Genomic DNA, 17,512 nt, shown 5'->3' on the forward strand with positions numbered 1-17,512 from the left:
AAGGAGAGACTGAAGAAAGAGGCAGATCACTGCAGAATTGGTGGGTGGCAGGCTTAATAAGCAAGGGAATTTATATATGAGCCTGGTCTTTGGTGCTACAAGATTAGTAAATCTCCACACCAGCCTGCCAGACTCTTAAGTTTATTTAGGGGCCTTAACTGGGTTCAGTCATATATACGAACAATACATTGCTTTCTCAAGGTTGCATCCTTGAAAATGGGTCTCCTTGTGAGAACGGTCGGGGTGGGGGTTGGGGAGTGTACTTTCTACAGACAGGGGCAGGGGTGAGGAGGCTCCATTTGTCTGGGTCCAGTTTGCAGTTCAGCTCTCAGTCATGCCCTCTTGATGACCTTCTCCAACACCTACACATGGCTGTACTTTATCTAAACAGGATGGGCCACCATTCCTGTAAATTTTTCTCTTGTTTCCCCATCTCTGTACCTTGACACCTATTATTTCCTCTTGTAGAATGTCCTCACCCAGACTAGTCATAAGTTGTGGGGCTTAGTGTGAAATGAAACTGTCCCTCTTTCCTTTAACGTTGCTAAAATCAAAGCTTTCCACTTTTTTCTATTTTTTTAAAAAATTTTTAAAAAGATTTATTTATTTGACAGAGAGAGACACAGTGAGAGAGGGGACACAAGCAGGGGGAGTGGGAGAGGGAGAAGCAGGCCTCCCGCCGAGCAGGGAGCCCGACACGGGGCTCCATCCCAGGACCCCGGGATCATGACCTAAGCCGAAGGCAGACGCTTAACCACAGAGCCACCCAGGTGCCCCCTATTTCCTCTGCTCCCACACAATCAGGCTACACTTACAAAACAGACTCAAAGATGGAATTATCAAGATGGTGACAGTAGAGCATGAAACTAAGTGTGGGGCCTCATGTGACTGCAGAGGTCACATGCCCACAAATCAGTCCTGCCCTCATCCATCTGGGCCTTTCTCCATCCTACCCACCACCCTCCAAAGACAAATCCAAGGCTGCCTCTGCTCCAAGGAAGTGCCCATGCTCTGCTCTGCTCCAGAGATCTCTGAAGTGGTTTCCTCCCAGTACTTTGCAGAAGTCTCTGAGAACAGTTTCTATTTCCTATTAGTCCTTTAATCTCCTATTAGTTTATGAGTTTCTTAAAAGCAAGGGCTACATCTTCTCATCCCAGGATCCACCACATGAATTACACATAATAAATGCTTAATAAATGTTTGCTGACAATGAATAAAAAGAACAGAGAGAAGAGCACTGCTATCTTGAAGCCACATGCAATGTTCCCCAAGCTGCATTCTTTTTCCATCAGAGCAGGAATCACCTTGTGGATTAGTCTGAGATCTCCAGGTGGCTGACCAATGCCTTCTTGTTTTCCTTTTCAGTTCCTTAATTAGTCTTTATGTTGCTCCTTCTAAGGACATTCCCTTTGGAAATTATCATTGGATTTTGATAATACATATATTTTTTAGTTTCTAAAAATGTATGAATTTACTAATTTTTTCAAGTATTTAGATAAAAGCCTATGTGTTTTGTTTTGTTTTGGTTTTTGGTTTTTTTTTTTGTTTTGGTTTTGTTTTGTTAAAGAAACCATTTTGATGAAGAAAAAATAAATCTGAAAATACTTTCTACATATTTTAGTTTAAAAAATAATTTAACTTACTGTATGACAGTGCTTTTCAGAATGACTTTTGGACAATTCTCTGTGTTTAAGCAAGTTATCCAAGATCTTCATGGAACTACTTTGATAAAGTATAAGTTGAACCACTTGATAAGAATCTTGAACTGCTCACACTGGCTGAGTACATATATCACCCCCAAGGAAAGAGGTCCAATTTACACCTTTCTTCCCTCCCAAACACAAACATCCCCCTTTTGTAAAAGTATTTTGAGTTGGAAACTCAAAATGCTCACTTGCACTTGTGGGAGAAGCTGCTTTTAACAAACACTATTAAGTGGAAAAAATTTAAACAGCAAAACATTAATTAAAAAAATGCACCACAGACACTGCATCACTAAGAAAGCCAGTAACTTTACTGAATTGTCTGCAAAATACAAATTATACCTTATTTCCAGCAGGAGAAACTTTTGAAAATTCCCCACTTTTATTCACTACAGACAGCTGAATGAAGTCCCTTGAGATACACAGATGTGGTTTAACTTAGTTATAACATCTTGTCATCTAGTGGCGACAAAGTCCAGCTTATGCCGCTGTGAGCCTCTATTTGAATATTTGTTGCAAATGCTTGTATGCCCTCATTTACAAGCTATTTTAATTACTGTCATGTAATGGAAACAAGTCCCCAGAAAAAGAAAAAGAAGAAAAATGATACAGCAAACCATCTGAAGCAATCCAAGTCCTATGCCTACAGTGACCCGGGTCTGCGAGAGAACACTGGTACTGCATTCAGACCACAACAGAATCCATCACTTAGCTGACCTCTCTGAATTAAACTGAGGTATGAATCAATTTGAGGTATGACTAGGGAAGGCAAGATGCAATACCCGATTATGAAAATAACCAAAATGGACAGATTGAATGTAGAAGATATGTGGCTTGGATTGCTCCACATCTTTGGTTAAAACATACTAAGAAAAGCCTTTAATTACATCTGTAGTCTGAGTCTGAAGCATTCTAACAGACACCAGTATTCCATCAATCTTCCAAAGATCTGTGGTGGCAGGAAATTGACGCCATCACAGCAGATGGCACAAATGGGAACAGATGAAGTATGCCATGCTTAGGCAACAGCCTTTACTGAGGGTTCAAGTGGCTGCTTCTTTAAAAAAGATTTTTTTTTAAAGAAAGAAATTACAAAGCATTTACCCTCTGGAAAAACAAACAAAAGCATAACGGGGCAAAAAACGCTAGCTCTAAATTAAAAGATGGGTATGTAAGAAAAACGAATACATCGAAAGTGTGAGAGGGCAGACGTTCTTTAAAAAAAGTGTATTGGAATTCTTTTCTTTCTCACTTTTAGTCAACCTTAAAATGATCTGAGGATGATAGGTATTTTCATATTCATCATTACAAAATGCTAAATTCCACCTTTGGGAAAAAAATAAGCCATTTTACTAAAAAACACAATTTTAAAAAAGGTTGAAATAAACAGCCTTCCACTCACCAATGCATACAATATACAGGGTGTGCAGCCTCCCTATATTGCATCAGTGTTACCAGTATTTAAGCTTAATATTACCAAAAATCTTTTAAAATAGGATCAGCTATAACAATATTTGTAGCTGTGTAAAATGCTACTTAGGGTTCTTTTACTTGCAATGAAGAATGTTGCCTACAACATTATTCTAGGATGGGTTATGTAAAATCATACTCCCTCAGGGCTCTGCCCTAAACTCCGGAATACAAAGGATTTACTGCGATAAAAACCCAAAACCATACTAGCTTTGCAAATACAACAAATGGTAAATTACAGATAAGGTAGAAGGGTAAAGATAGACAGTGATTGTTTACAGAAAGTGACTCATCACAATCAAAATTGTGCTTTTTCTCATTAAATCATCTTAAAAAAATTCTCAGATTATCCCTTCGCCTATCTTGCTACCACTTTATATGAATTCAGTAGTGGGAACAAGAGATGACTGGCATCCATTTTCAAGTGATTCTGTTCTTTTCATGTTCTTATAAAACTATTGTCAGAACTGCTATAAATAGCCAAGGCTTCTGCTGGTACTTTAGCTTACTTTATCTTCAGCATTATAAATTCACTTTTCCTTTGTTGCTGAGGCAAATTGCAGGTAAAAAATTAATATGGCTATTTTTTCATATTTTCACATAATGACCCCTTCCCACCCACTGGTAAATTTCTGCTGATATTGATAACGTGTTTTGAAATGACAAAGAACATTTGTGACATGTTTGCATATTTTATACACATCAAGTTATAAGAATGGTTGTAAGGATGGGATCAAGTCTATGGTGAGGAAAATGACTTTCTTAGATTTTCCTGTGTGAATAAGTATATGTGTGTGTGTGTGTGTGTGTGTGTGTGTGTGTGTGTGTGTGTGTGTGTGTGTGTGTGTGTGTGTGTTTTCAGGATGATTCTCTGTTTTCCCTCTGCATAAATGATTTTCTTTCATGTTCCATCCATGGATACCTTGAGTAGTGGGATATATGAAAAGGTTGAAAGATTTTTTTTGTTTTGTTTTTAGTATATAAAACGTTCGTACAAGGCAGGCTAGCATCCTATATGGATACAACCAAAGGTGCGATGTGGTCTAATTGTGGATTTCAGATCAAGTTAAGAAAATACGGCCTAGTTAGTAAGGTCTCTTGGCTTTTGCCACCCAGCAGCAGCCTTTTACAGTGAGAAACACATAGCAACTCTGCAAGTGAAAGAGAAGGATGGATAAGAAATGTCCTAGACGTGCTATAGCAGTGTCGATCTTCCTGTCTGGATCTTCGTTGCTGTGTATGTCAATGCACATGAGTGGAGATGAATCGACAGATCTTCACATTCCAAGAGAAGGAAAATCATTCCTAGATTGAAATCTCTTTTAAGCAATATATATCAACTTTTTTTTTTTTATGGCACTCACTTTTTAAAGGGTCTGAAAATTAATCCCTTATAGACGAATATTAGACAAGTCATTATTTTTTGAAAAATTTAAAAAAAGGGACATAGAGAGGTTCTTTAATGGGATTTCTTGAAATGGCTATTAAATCTCTTTATTGAAGAAAAAAATAGATGACATACATGCTTTATGCAGAAGTGACATTTGGGGGTCCTGACACACCGGGATTGTTCAACAGTCCTATATTGCTGACAAGATTGTTGAGGGTCAGTTAAAATAATTAAAAATGGATGACGAAGCAACTATCCCTTTACCTGCTTCCTTCTTGTCTAGCACCCAGGCTTTCACATTTTTCTTCTGTGGGAATTTATAACTTGTGCGTTGAGTAAACGCCATATCACTGGTTTCTAGGGCCATATTTGCAGGACTTGTGCCCCAACACAGCTTCTCTATTCTGGGCATGTTTCTAAAAAGTGTCTCAAATTCTAGGCTGAAAACCAACCAGATAATTTAGGATCCGGGCAAGTTAGGGTATGCACTTACTGAATTCCAAGATGCATGGTGAAATGGTGAGATCAGAAAGGGGCCCTGCATTTGATAATAATGCAAAAACAAAAACAAAAAATAGCATGAAAGAAACTCATTAGTATATACAATGGATGTCAGTTGACCCAATAGATTGTTAATGTATTAAAAACAATTTAGGGTGTTGCAATGTGATATGTTCTAATCCCACAGGTAATCCTTTGACAGCTGACCTTGAACTTATAAAATGTATGCAGAGTAAAAGAAAACCGAAAGAAAATAGTTACTCAAATGTGCAACTGCACAAATATACCCCCCTCCCGCTATTAAGATAACAAAACTTCTGCTATTACCATAATATTATATATATTAGAAAGCTATACACAAGCATGTTAATTTCACAGATTTTTTAAAAGATTCTTAATATTTTATATAATTAGAAATACACATTTCAAAAACAAAACTTCTACAAAGAGAAAACAGTTATCTTGGTTAGCAAAGCATGGAGTTCCTCATGGCTTAGGGTAGTGCTTTCTATACAAAAAGTCCTTTTTGGTTTTTTACAGGACTGTTTAAAATATTAGCGAAGCTATCAAGGGGGAAAAAAACACATTTTGGCTTAAGTAAACTACAAAAAGCCACAAATGCTTTGCAAACTCTGTCTTACCTTTTATATGAAAATAAGCAAAATGTAATGTACATATTTTTATATTTTTATTTAATAAGAGATGCAGACCCAGATTTATTTATTTATTTAATTAAATACGTTAGCCCTCAAACTCCACTTTTTTTTTTTTTTTAAATAGGTATGGTCCTCTTTTAATGGTCGTTGATCCTTTTTAATGAGTGCCATACGCCAATGATATGCGTGCAGGTTTGTGAGCGCGTTCTCAGGATGTTAGGTGACCTGGTGTGTTCCTAACATTTACCAATGGCCACCCTTTGCCGGGTCTGTCCAAAACATCTATACATTTTTCTATATGTTGCATAACAGCTGCTCTCTCTTTCAGTAAAGATCTGCCGCTTTTGGCAAATGTTTCCTTTTGTCTATTTACATGTAAATAACGTTGAACCTGCAACATGACACTATCTATTGTAACATACATTTTGCAAAGGAGCACAACAGTGAAAAGAAGTTAGCCTTAAAATCTATTTTGTACAAGTGTTCTGTTGTACAACTCAAGTGCTAAGCTTATCTCAGCATTTCTGTTTATCTTTATACTGTATCACTGAGGCAATTTAAAAGTACTTTTACAAAACAGAGTACCTGACTTTTTTTTTTTCCACACACAGCACATATAATGCATATCGACCCCCCTTCCCCATTAAGGTATAGCACACACACACACTGCAAGAAAAAAAAAAAACTATTAAGTAATAATCTGATCATGTTGCCCATCCTTCAGAGAGTCGCATGCGCTTGACTGAGGGACTTTCCCTTTCGTCCGGCGAAGGTCTGGTGAGTCCAATGGGGGAGTGGAATTCATTCCGGTGATCCTCTCGGTCGCTCCCGTCGTACGAACTGCTACAGCTGCTCAAGCTGTCAACAGGAGATCTCCCCGCCTCGTGGCGCGTGTGTTGTGGGTATCTCGAAGGGGTGGTGGTACGGTCTCTAGGAGGAGAAACAGGTTCTGACTTGATGTTGAGGCTTTGAGTAGAAGGCAGGGAGAGATTTGAACTCTGAGATAAATGAGTGCTAGTGCAAGCTCTGTAGGAGGAAAGGAAACCCAGTTACAGATGGAGGAGGCCTGGAGCCCCCAGGAACTCACAATTACATCAAACATCAGCTTCAAGACTCGCATAGACACCGGAGCATGCCCAGAGGGAGGAGAGCGTGCTTGGAAGCACTCGGGGGGCAGCGCCTTCTCAGAGCCATTGAGGATGCCTGGGAGTAATTACAGTATTTAACGGGGCCAGGCCTCGGGAATCATACCTCTAGTCTGTGACAGGCTCCCTACACCTACAGGTTACCGGCTCAGAGAGGCTTAACATGACATGCTGGAAAATGCATTTTCTGTGTCCATGGAATTTCTCCCTAGACTAGTTCCGAAATAATAACTTAAGATTTAAGTTACAACATTTAGCTTTTGAATGAGATGTCTCCGATTTACTAATGCATGTGTGTGGAAATTATTGTAAAAAGCTTGTGACGGATATAAAATGCATCCCTCCACATAATAAGCACATACACATGAAGTTGTACGGTCTTGAGAGAGAGTGAAGCGAGTTCAAATTTCAAATGAATAAATCCCTAAAATGCTACATTTAACTGTATCTGGTGAAAAGCTTGGAGGGGGGAAAGATGGGGAAGGAGGTTGAAAATGATCTGCAGAAAAGTTTAGTGTTGGCTTTAAAAACACTTAGACTTCCTACCCCACTAATACTGGTCAGTCGCTGGACTTTCTTCATCCTTTCTCAGTTACATGGGATGCAAGTGGTGTCTATTTTCCACAAGTACCTCAGCTTCATCACTGCCAGTCTCTCCCTGCTGGGGTACGTAGTAGGATATCACTCAGCCTCTAGTTATAATTGGCATGAGTTGAGGAATCTGGATTTGTCTAAGGAAAGGCTGTTGTAAAGAAGGATCTAGTATGATTTTATTGCGTTTATAAGGCTTAATCCTCATTTATTCCAGGAGAGTGTAACTTTCCCTTCTTCCACAATGTGGAAGAATTTAGATACTTGAAACTCTGGAGGGAAAAGCATTAAGCCCTTAGGTGTCGATTGGCAATCGCAACAACTTTGGTCAGGATAAACCGGAAGGACACTGCTGACATCAATTTTAAGATGCTCGTACTGCTCTTACATTCTGATGGCATTGACATCTGTGGCTAGAGTCAGCACTACTTGCCCACATTGTCAAGAAAGTACAGATATCTCTCCTCGTGAGCAGTCACAGTGAAGAATAATCCATACAGATACACCCGTTCTAGACAAAGGAAAGTGAGCCCACCTACTCATGGACGTGATTATGTTACTTTCAAATGGAGAGAATTAGGTGACATTAAAAAGTCATTACGAGCAGTGAGAAAATATATATATATACATATATATATATATATATATATATATATTCAGAGGAAAAAGTGGAATAACTTGGGGCTGGCTTTTTGGGAGATGCAATTCAGGCTCAAGATGTATAGAGATAAAAAATTAGTCAAAATGAGTTTAATCTTTGAGTGATGTTTTATACAAAGGCACCACCTACTGGCAAAGAATTACTTTCCTTCTCTTATTAATAGATGAGCTAATGTGTAAAATGACCTAAAGGAGAGTTATTTTTTCCCCTAATAATTAGCTTTTCTCTCTCTGGCTTTTATGTTATAGAATAAATACAGTCTTAGCCTTTATATCAAGTTACCACATTGAGTGCATATGATTTCCAATCATCTGTTTATACTTGTCATTATTTATTTGTAGTTTTTATTTTACAGTCTATATTAGTTTACTAATTTTCTAAGAGTTTAATTAAGTAATCTTTAAATCAAGAAGATATTAAGACTGGGTGGGGGGAACACCTGTATTTCAAAAAGATCCATAATGGTGGACTATTTTATCTTGGTTCAAAGTTACTTAATGATTCATTTTGATGTCAGAGGAAATCATCTTTTGATTTCTGGAAGAAAGAATTTTCCTGGCTCTGGATAAGAAAGACTATTTCACTAAAATTTAATTAAATGCTTCTACTATGACTCACACAACTCTTTAATAATGAACGTCAATTAGCAGTCTGAAAATAAAGTGGCATATCAACAAATACTTTTGACTGCCCTTTGACATTTAGATTGCTTCTTCACAGGCAGGGAGACATGGACAATTAGACAAAAAGTTTGGTGAGCTGGACTAGTATAAGCAGTTAATCTGGATCAATTAAGCAAAAAATAGTATAATCAAAATGCTGTTTCTTTAATACAGCTTTTAGAAGCTGCATTATCTACTTATTTACTGTATCTACAATTGTGAACTGGCTTGTATAGCTTTTGTTGCATCTCTTCCCCATAAGAGATACGACACTTCTTGTTTATCCCTTCCTATAAACAAATAGGCTAGTCCCTAAATTTACTTTTTGGTGGCATTTCATTTGACACTGAAAGCATATATGAAGCATTTTGAGTAGTTCTGGGGACACTAAATCCACAGTAATGAAATGTGCGTGATGAATGAGATTCAGCTTCATTATACTGTGGCAGAGGATTCCAAATAGAATGAAATGTAATTGGCTAGTCTCTGTTATCAAACTATTATCTTGAAAAGAAAAAGCATTAAAAATCACTTAGCTGTATACATGCTAGATTCAGATACAAGCATGTTGGTCTGCTTGTTCTTGAGAACACAATTTTTATAGACACAGATAATTGTGAAATATTCCATGTGTGTGGGTGAGAAAGAGGTGGGTAGGAGGGAGACAGAAGCCAGATATGCAAGTTGCCCATATCAAATCCTGCTGCAAGTTTTCATGTGCTACAGATGCCTTCCAACTGGGAAAACACCTACCCTTCCCCATAATTGCTCCGAAATGAAACATGACTGGATAGTTTTATTCAAATTTCTTAACTGCCTCCGCCTGGAAATTACACTATCAAACTATATTTAACTTAACCTTTTAAAAGTTGTCTTTAAACACCCACATCAACTAAGATGGTGTATAGAAATGCTTCCAGAAAACAGGCTGCCCTTTTTTTAAGGTGAGAAAAACGCTTAAAAATTTGAGGGTCATTTTCTCAAATATTCCTATTCAAATGATTGTCGCTAACCCTCGATGGCAAGTTCCTTCTGCCAGTCATCCCTACTTCCTGCATCAAATCAATGTATGCTATTTATCTGACTTGGTTAGATAAAATCAAATACTAGATAGAGTTAAAAGTGCAGCTTCAAAGAATTAAAGGTATTTCCATTCACAAAACACGAAGAGCTCTTTTATACTCTTAATTTTGGGAAAGAAATGTGGTGACCATCTTGGGCTGCTGGGAATATCTGCTTTGGAGGAGCTGAAATATATTTTACTCTACTCTGAACACTGTATCTATATAAAGGAATGTGAACCCATCACACAAGAACGTGAGGATACTGTAGCCTAAAAAAAATACTGATCTTTTGAATTAATTCACACTGTAAGGAATAAAAATAAAATATAATTTATTTTATTTAATATAAATATCACAAATTGGGATTAAAAAATAGTTTAACATTTAATTGTGTGAACATGGGCTAGTCCATCTGAGGGAACCTCCTTTTGAAAAAGCTACCGTGTTTGTGTGTGTGTGTGTGTGTGTGAGAGAGAGAGAGAGAGAGAGGAAGGAAGAAAGGAAGGAAGGCAGGCAGGCAGGCAGGCTGGCCAGAATTAGAAGGACTGGAAGGGGTATCCTATCTGAGGGATAAAGGAAGTGATTAAGTGCAATGAAAACTCATAGACTAAGTTCAGGGTCAAATCATGCACTATGAGAACCGTTGTTGAAACAAACCGGAACTAAACAAAATGCTTCATCCTTGGCTGTTGTAATTTGGTTCCTCTCTAGGCCAGTTCTCTCCTTTCTCATTTACTGAAGTCTTTATTAAGGGCAGCAGAGAATTAGATTCTTCCCATGTAACTGAAGGGACTTTTAAGATTACAGTATAGTGTTACTAAAGACAAAAGAAAGCCACATTCAGAGAAAATAATACGGCTTTTGACATTGATAATTTCTAAGGAAATCCCTAGTCCTCTAATGGATGAATTTTGTGAAAAATGAGAAGTGAACAGCTGCCTTTATCTTTGCCAAGAAGCCCGTACAGTGGATTCACTGCTTAGCCGTAGCAGTGCAATGCCGCACATATGTATTTCAAGATTGCCTGGATGGTATCGTGTACTTAGTGATAATTACCTTAAAAAGTTATTGCAATAAATGTCTACTTGCACAGTTAACAATTCTGAGAAAATTTAAATGTTCTAAAAGGAGAAACTCTGTTGCTGTTCAATATTTAATAGAGCTTCAAAGCTAACAATCTTTTAAGAAAGCACAGCAACAATGTCATGTGAATTTATTTTATTGCTTCCATGAAAGGTTAGATTTTGAACAATAATGATTAGTGAGCAGGATGCCCATAAGCAAACAGTGAATGGAGGAAGACTCCATTACTGGAGCACTAATCTGTGTGAAATCAATTCCACAAGAAAGCTAGGAGGGCAGGGAAGGTAAGAGATGAAGTTGTGGTATCAGTCAGTGATTTTTATTCTAATCAGTGTTTATTCTCATTATCTCTTTAGAAACAGAAGTATAGAGCTAACTAACTATTATAACCAAATGACTCAGCAGAAAAGTAAAAGCGAGGTAGACATATAGAATGTTTCTAAAATATAAACTCTTATCTTTTAATATTTTATACCTTCCTAGTATTTTCTTCTGATGATTAATTGCAGTTATGGAGTTACTAGTTAAACCTAAAGTCAGATCTTTGATTCACATTTTAAGCTTAAAAAAAACTATCTGTTTTACAAGTAGTTTTGAATTATGAATTCAGGGCTTTTTAAAGGTTTGAACATTTTTCCATAGATAAATGACAGGAGTCCTTTCTATGATAAAGAGATTTCTCAAAATTACCACAAGGGGGCAGAAATACACATTCTGATTTCAGAAAACAACAGAAATTATTTTTATACCCAAATTTAGGTAATTAGTGTATGTACATATACACATATATTTATATTTGTACAATATCTATAAATACATAACCATATGATGAGTACCTTATAAATATATGAAATCAATAGGAGAACCTATAAGTACTAGGTTAAGGTTAGCATGAATTATATGGTATAAGCTAAGTGATAAGGATTCACAAATATCTCAAAAATTTAAAGAACTTATAAGTGTCTTCTTATGTCCCACGTGAAAAGTTAACTAAGTGAAAGTTTTTCATTGATCGAAGTGGAAACCAATTTAGCCTAAAACAACAGGGAAATAATTTATCTCATTATCACAGAGCTCCCCTCCTCTCAAAAAATAAGGAAAGTAATATTTAACCGACTTAAAAGATACTGATCTGAATAATTACTTTCACATTCTGATAAAGTAGAATTTTACATCCTTTAATGGGACACTAGAGCACAGTATTTAGAAACTGCTTTTGTCATCCAAAAATGCATTCTCAAAGTGTTTTATAGAAGAAATAATATTGCTTACCCCAGCTGACTGAGGGCCGACGGCGGCATGTTATGTAGGTGTTGCTGTTGCCAGCCAGTTACTGACCCAAGATGAAGAGCGCTGGCGGTGTTAAACCCAGACAGAGATGACAGGTCTGCACTACTCAGAGAGTACTCTAGATCAATAAATAAAACAATAAGGGAAAATACTTAATTTGAAAATTATCAAATGGTAAATACACATTTCCAATTTAAAAATATTCTATTAGTATCACTTAATGATTATTATAAATTCTCTTATTCTGGGGGGAGAAGGAGATAAAGCATCAGGAGCAATTTTAATTTAAAAGAGATGTATCATATGCCAAAAAATAAGTATTCCATGAAAGCTCTGAAGTAGTACAGCCTGCAATTTTAGTTCATTAGAACTACAGTCTGGCATTACAGTGTATACGTATTTGATGATCTAGAAATGTTTTTTAAACAATCCTGAGAAAGTGAGCTTTCTATTACATCAAAGAAATAATGGCTCATTTTCCTTGAAATTGGTTTTTTATATTGAATTCAGGTTGGGTTAGTAAAACTTTCAGTCACTTAAGAAAGAAAAATATAGATATTCACTTTGTCTTAGTAACACATAGGTAATGGCATCGTCTCTGGACACCACAGGTACTAAAGGAAGTTTCCTAATAGACTAAAAGGTAATATCTTTTTATCTTGCTTTTTAATAAAAAGTATTTAATGTACTATTTGAACATGGCAAAGCTACTCACCGGTACCATATGTTGTTGAAATGGCTGATGGATATCCTCCCATCCCTTGTCCTGGTAAAGTAGGAGTTGCTACGGAAACCACTGGGGTAGCCAATGACTGAGCAGACTGGGAGTTATTTATCCTTTGATTCTTTTAAAGTAAATAAAGAGACATTATTGGTAAAATTTTTTAAACTTAAAAATATTAGATTTCAGTATTAATTTTGCATATAAAGAAATAACTTGGTACAAATCTCATGAAATTAATCATTTAACATGTGTCTCTATGAACTCTGCCAACCCTATCATTTACAATCCTTCAAGAGACCAGTTGTTGCCATAGTAACCCATTACATCAGTATCTCCTAGGCAACTGAACTAGTAACAAGTACCATAAGCTTTATTACGGGTAAAAACAGACTATGTTCAAAACTGATGAAATATGTATACTGTACTCCATTGTTTCAGTTTTTATTCAAATGCAAATTAAAAAAATTAAAATCAACCATGGTAGTTTTTATGCTCAGTTCTATACACTGCAGAGCAGATGGGCAGAATTTCATGCTATACTCTGACCAGCAGGTGGTGCTCTGACCACTTTTTTCAGATTCTTCTAAACTTCCCTCAGAACTAGGATGGTAAAGCAGCTAACATGTATATTTAACTCCTTACAGCAAGAAGATTAAAGATTCACATAAAGATCATGAGACTTTTTTTAATTTCTTAGAAAAATAAGTATCTTAGTGGTTTAAATAACTAAGGAAATTATTTTTGTTAGAATTTTACTATAAATTAAGTCCTAAAATAAATTGAAAACATGGTCTTCACTTTACAAAGGTTGAGACAGAAAAATAAATAACCTGACATTCTTTTCACCTGTGATACTTGAAATTAATGGCATTTAAATATGATTCATTTGGACACACTATGGTAATTTCTGAAATCTTCCCATTTTCCCAGAGCCACTCCACCTAAAAGTCACCTTGGGTTTCTCCTTGCATGTGCCATTTATGGAAGTACTCTTACTACTTACCAAAAGCAGGTCGACATCCTCAGACTGGGAGCATGGGGAAGGAGTTTTATTAATTAGTGTCTGTAAATATTTATAATTGGGCAAAATCTTTTCAACAAAAGGCAAAGCATCTTCTCATAGACACAACAGTTTAAACAATTTTAAAACCCAGACTCTACAGATAACTCCCTACAAAGACATTCTTTGTTTCCCTTAATGAGCTGTTTGTCTCAAATGTGAAGACAATCTATCCAGTTTTCTGCACAGGTCAGTGTCTCAACCTTCATTATTTCAGCACCATGTTTTGAAAAAAAAAAAAAAAAGATTGTACTTTGAAACCCCACTTGCTGGAGGAGGGGGAGAGCTGCACCTGGCTGCTGGTGAGAGGCTGTACAACCACTCAGAGGATCCCCGGGAGAGCATCAGTTTTAAGGAACTTGGAATAAATCTGCTGATAGAGACAGCCTGCCATGCATGGCCCACACCACTTGGCTATGGCCCTGTGGGAGGTTTTATTTATTAGACCCAGTCTTTTCTGAAGGGAACGTTGCATATTATGTGATTTTTTTTTGGTTGATATTCAAAATTAATCCGCACTGTGCCATAATAAACTAATCAGCTTGCAGGACTGTTTTACCCCGAAGCTTGCCACAGAGCACAGAAAGAAAAAAAAAGAAATGTGTTTGCAGAATGATCTAAATTTGTCTACTGAATCTTGGTTTTAAATGTTCTTGCTCTTAAGCAAAGCTAATTTGGAGAACATTGATGTAAGTTCTCTTTGTTGTTGAATTTGGTCCCATAGTTATTATCTTCATCTTAGCCTGCAGACCCAGGAGAAAGAAAAATGATAGAGTCCAGGGATATTATTTATACTTCTTAATTAATTCATTATTTATTTTTTCTTACAGTGACTTTTTTTTTTTTTTTGGTGTGAAATAGAATCTTTGTTCTCAGAATGCCTAGGATTTTAAAACAATTTACTTTTGAGAGGTAGTTATTTGCATGAAGCACATATATGGGAAGATGAATTGAGGCAATGCACAGGCATGCGATATATTAATCATTGCAATATACCTAAGAAAAGAGTGGTCAATTAACAGAAGAACGTTCATTTAGAAATCATGGAAAAGATTTTTCGTTGTCAGCACCTTGAAGACACAGTAGTTCAATATTATAAAAATCTGTTAAGAAATTCCCTATTCTGTGAGTTTGATTCTACTGTTGGTCCAACTGGATGTACCATAAGCAGAGTAATAAGTAATGATTTTTTTTCTAATTATAAATTGGAGACTTTAAAAAAAGGAAATGCTTTTTTTGCCCCAGAACACCAGTTTTATAGGGGAGTTTATTGGATGTTGTTTTCTTTTTGTTTTTTGTTTTTTTTTTTTACATGGAAAAGGGAAATGTGAACCAGTTACCAGAAATAATGGCTAAATACAAACAAATGGCTAAATACAAATGGGGCTCCAGCAATAGCACTGATAAGTTAATTTTCTTATCACCTAAGTAATTCAAAATGTTAGAAAGATACAAAAACAGCAAAACATATACAAAACATTATCAACATTTATTTAAAATGTAGTTTCGCATTACCACTGATGGCATCGTATTCTTGCTGCCTGGTGGAATAAGAACTCGGAGATCTGGTTTACGGTTATTCATCCCTAAATTCATGGGGGGAGGAGATTTTGCTTGCATATTCTTGTTCAAGTTACCAGGTGAGACCAGCAGACCTGGTGAGTTTCGGGGATTGCCATATCCGTTCCCTGTTAACACAAAACAATGAAAGCATTCAGGAAGAAATCTAGACTCAAGTATGTTTCTAGAGAATACACTATAAGAGATTAAAAATAAAAGCTTAACTGGATAAGACATAAAACAAAGTCTGTAAGATGACTAACAGCTTCCATGTGAAGAGTAACCCAGTCGGTAAGTTTTTAAATATTCTCTGAAGGAAGACGAAAAATGTTTTAATGAGAAGAGCGAATATATACCAACTTGCTCAGAAATCAACATATACTTTTCTTCTATGAAAAAAATTCAGGAAGAAACACTGTTGTTCAGGGTCTAAGAAAGGCACAGAATCGGTTCTGCACTTTAATTGACTAGCTTGGCAGAGGTCTGGCTGGCATGACTCACTCTTTCAGTTCAATGGTTTGGGTTTTATTTTGTGTGTCTGTGTGTCCTCAAGTGAAGAAAGGGCATACCAGTAAGACTGCAATTTCTAGGACATGCAGGAGGAGTAACCTCTTCCACAGTTTGCTCTTGAGTTCCCCTTTCCTTGGAGTGATTTCTCCTTATGGTTTTCTTATGTCTGGTTTGCCCTCCTCCCAAGTTCAGTGTATGACCCTGAAGGCTTGCTCTTCTGCTCACACAGAATTTCCAAAAAGCAAGACTCCTTAGGAGCTGAACTGAAGGCATGATGCCTCCTCCACTGACGTACTGATTCACCAACGCACAAGAATAGTCATCTAATGTGGACACTGAAAGGGTTTTCGTAGATATCTGATGTTCAACGCCCTACTTACAGAACCTGGTATCTGAAGGATGCCATTTCTCATAATTCAAAATACACTGCTCCACGACAGGAAGAGCTATGGAGGGAGTTGATGCAACCTTAGCTGAGGCAGAACGTGATCTGCTGGCTCTTTCCATGGCCTCTCATTGGAGAGGAATAGAGACCCACTACCCAATTCGACAATCCTTGCTGGAAAACTAGACAGTTGTTTTCTGAAGCTTTCTAAAGGAGACAGTCAAACCTCACTGTTACGGTTGGTCATCATTATCATTATCCTAAAACACAAGTGTCTATTACCCTAGGACGAATGATACTGTGTACTACCCTGTGGGGAGGCAAGGATGTGGCCCCAGTCCTCAAAGACCCTGCAATTCCTTTGTGCTAATCCGATACGCACATGTGTGAAATGTCCAAACCAGGACAAGGCAGCCTAGGGAGAGGTGCCCACAGAGAGATGCCACCCAGATTAAGTGTTATTGAGTTCCTAGGAGGGAAGAGATTATCCAATTAAGATTCACCTAAGAGGCAGGAATTAATGTGGGCCTTGAAAAAAGAGAAGAGATAGTAAGAAACACTGGGCTTGTGACTGGGCTCCGGGAAAGGGCTGAGATAGGAATTGACAGAGCATGGTCAGGGACACTGTGAGCAAACTGTCTAGAAGGGAACTCATGAAAAGAAAGGAGCGTCGAAGACCTCGGAAGGACATGGAAATCTTGACTTCCAGGCTGACACATCTTGGATTTAAATGGTGGAAATACAGACCCATGAGGGTCACAGAGCAGAGGCAGAACACAGGCCTCTAAGTGGACAGAGAGATATCCTGGCATTGGGATATCCTGTGATTTGGAAGGTCTGGGAGGATGAAGCAGTCTGGAAACTATGGTGATGGCCTGAGCTAGAGACGAGGAGGGAGTGGGAAGGCCAAGCACAGGTGTGTTTCAGGAAATATTTATGGAAACATCTTTTGAATTAAAATACATTTGAGGCAAACTGGGTGGATCACATTTGTTCTTCATATCCCATTCATTTACCTGCCTCATTTTATGCATGAATAAACAGGCTGAATATATAA

General features: G+C 37.2%; 1 protein-coding gene across 12 annotated transcripts in view; it reads right to left on the reverse strand.

Moving 5' to 3' along the window:
• Nucleotides 1-1,992: 1,992 nt before the first annotated feature.
• The window catches only part of MEF2C (myocyte enhancer factor 2C), a 150,311-nt gene continuing 134,791 nt past the window's right edge, over nt 1,993-17,512 (reverse strand). For 10 of the 12 annotated variants that reach the window (XM_028114502.2, XM_088023384.1, XM_028114496.2 and 7 more), the window contains 4 exons: nt 15,516-15,688; nt 12,932-13,061; nt 12,199-12,334; nt 1,993-6,746 (listed from right to left, as the gene is read on the reverse strand). In XM_028114502.2, coding sequence (XP_027970303.1) covers nt 6,425-6,746; nt 12,199-12,334; nt 12,932-13,061; nt 15,516-15,688 — 761 coding nt within the window. In that variant the 3' untranslated portion in view covers nt 1,993-6,424. The remainder of the gene's footprint in view (nt 6,747-12,198; nt 12,335-12,931; nt 13,062-15,515; nt 15,689-17,512) is intronic. The other 2 variants (XM_028114507.2, XM_028114503.2) reach the window with 1 other exon arrangement.

Source organism: Eumetopias jubatus, unplaced genomic scaffold (assembly GCF_037043125.1).
Source record: "Eumetopias jubatus isolate StellerSeaLion01/CBP00866 unplaced genomic scaffold, mEumJub1_p1.0 scaffold_5, whole genome shotgun sequence".
Taxonomy (NCBI): domain Eukaryota; kingdom Metazoa; phylum Chordata; class Mammalia; order Carnivora; family Otariidae; genus Eumetopias; species Eumetopias jubatus.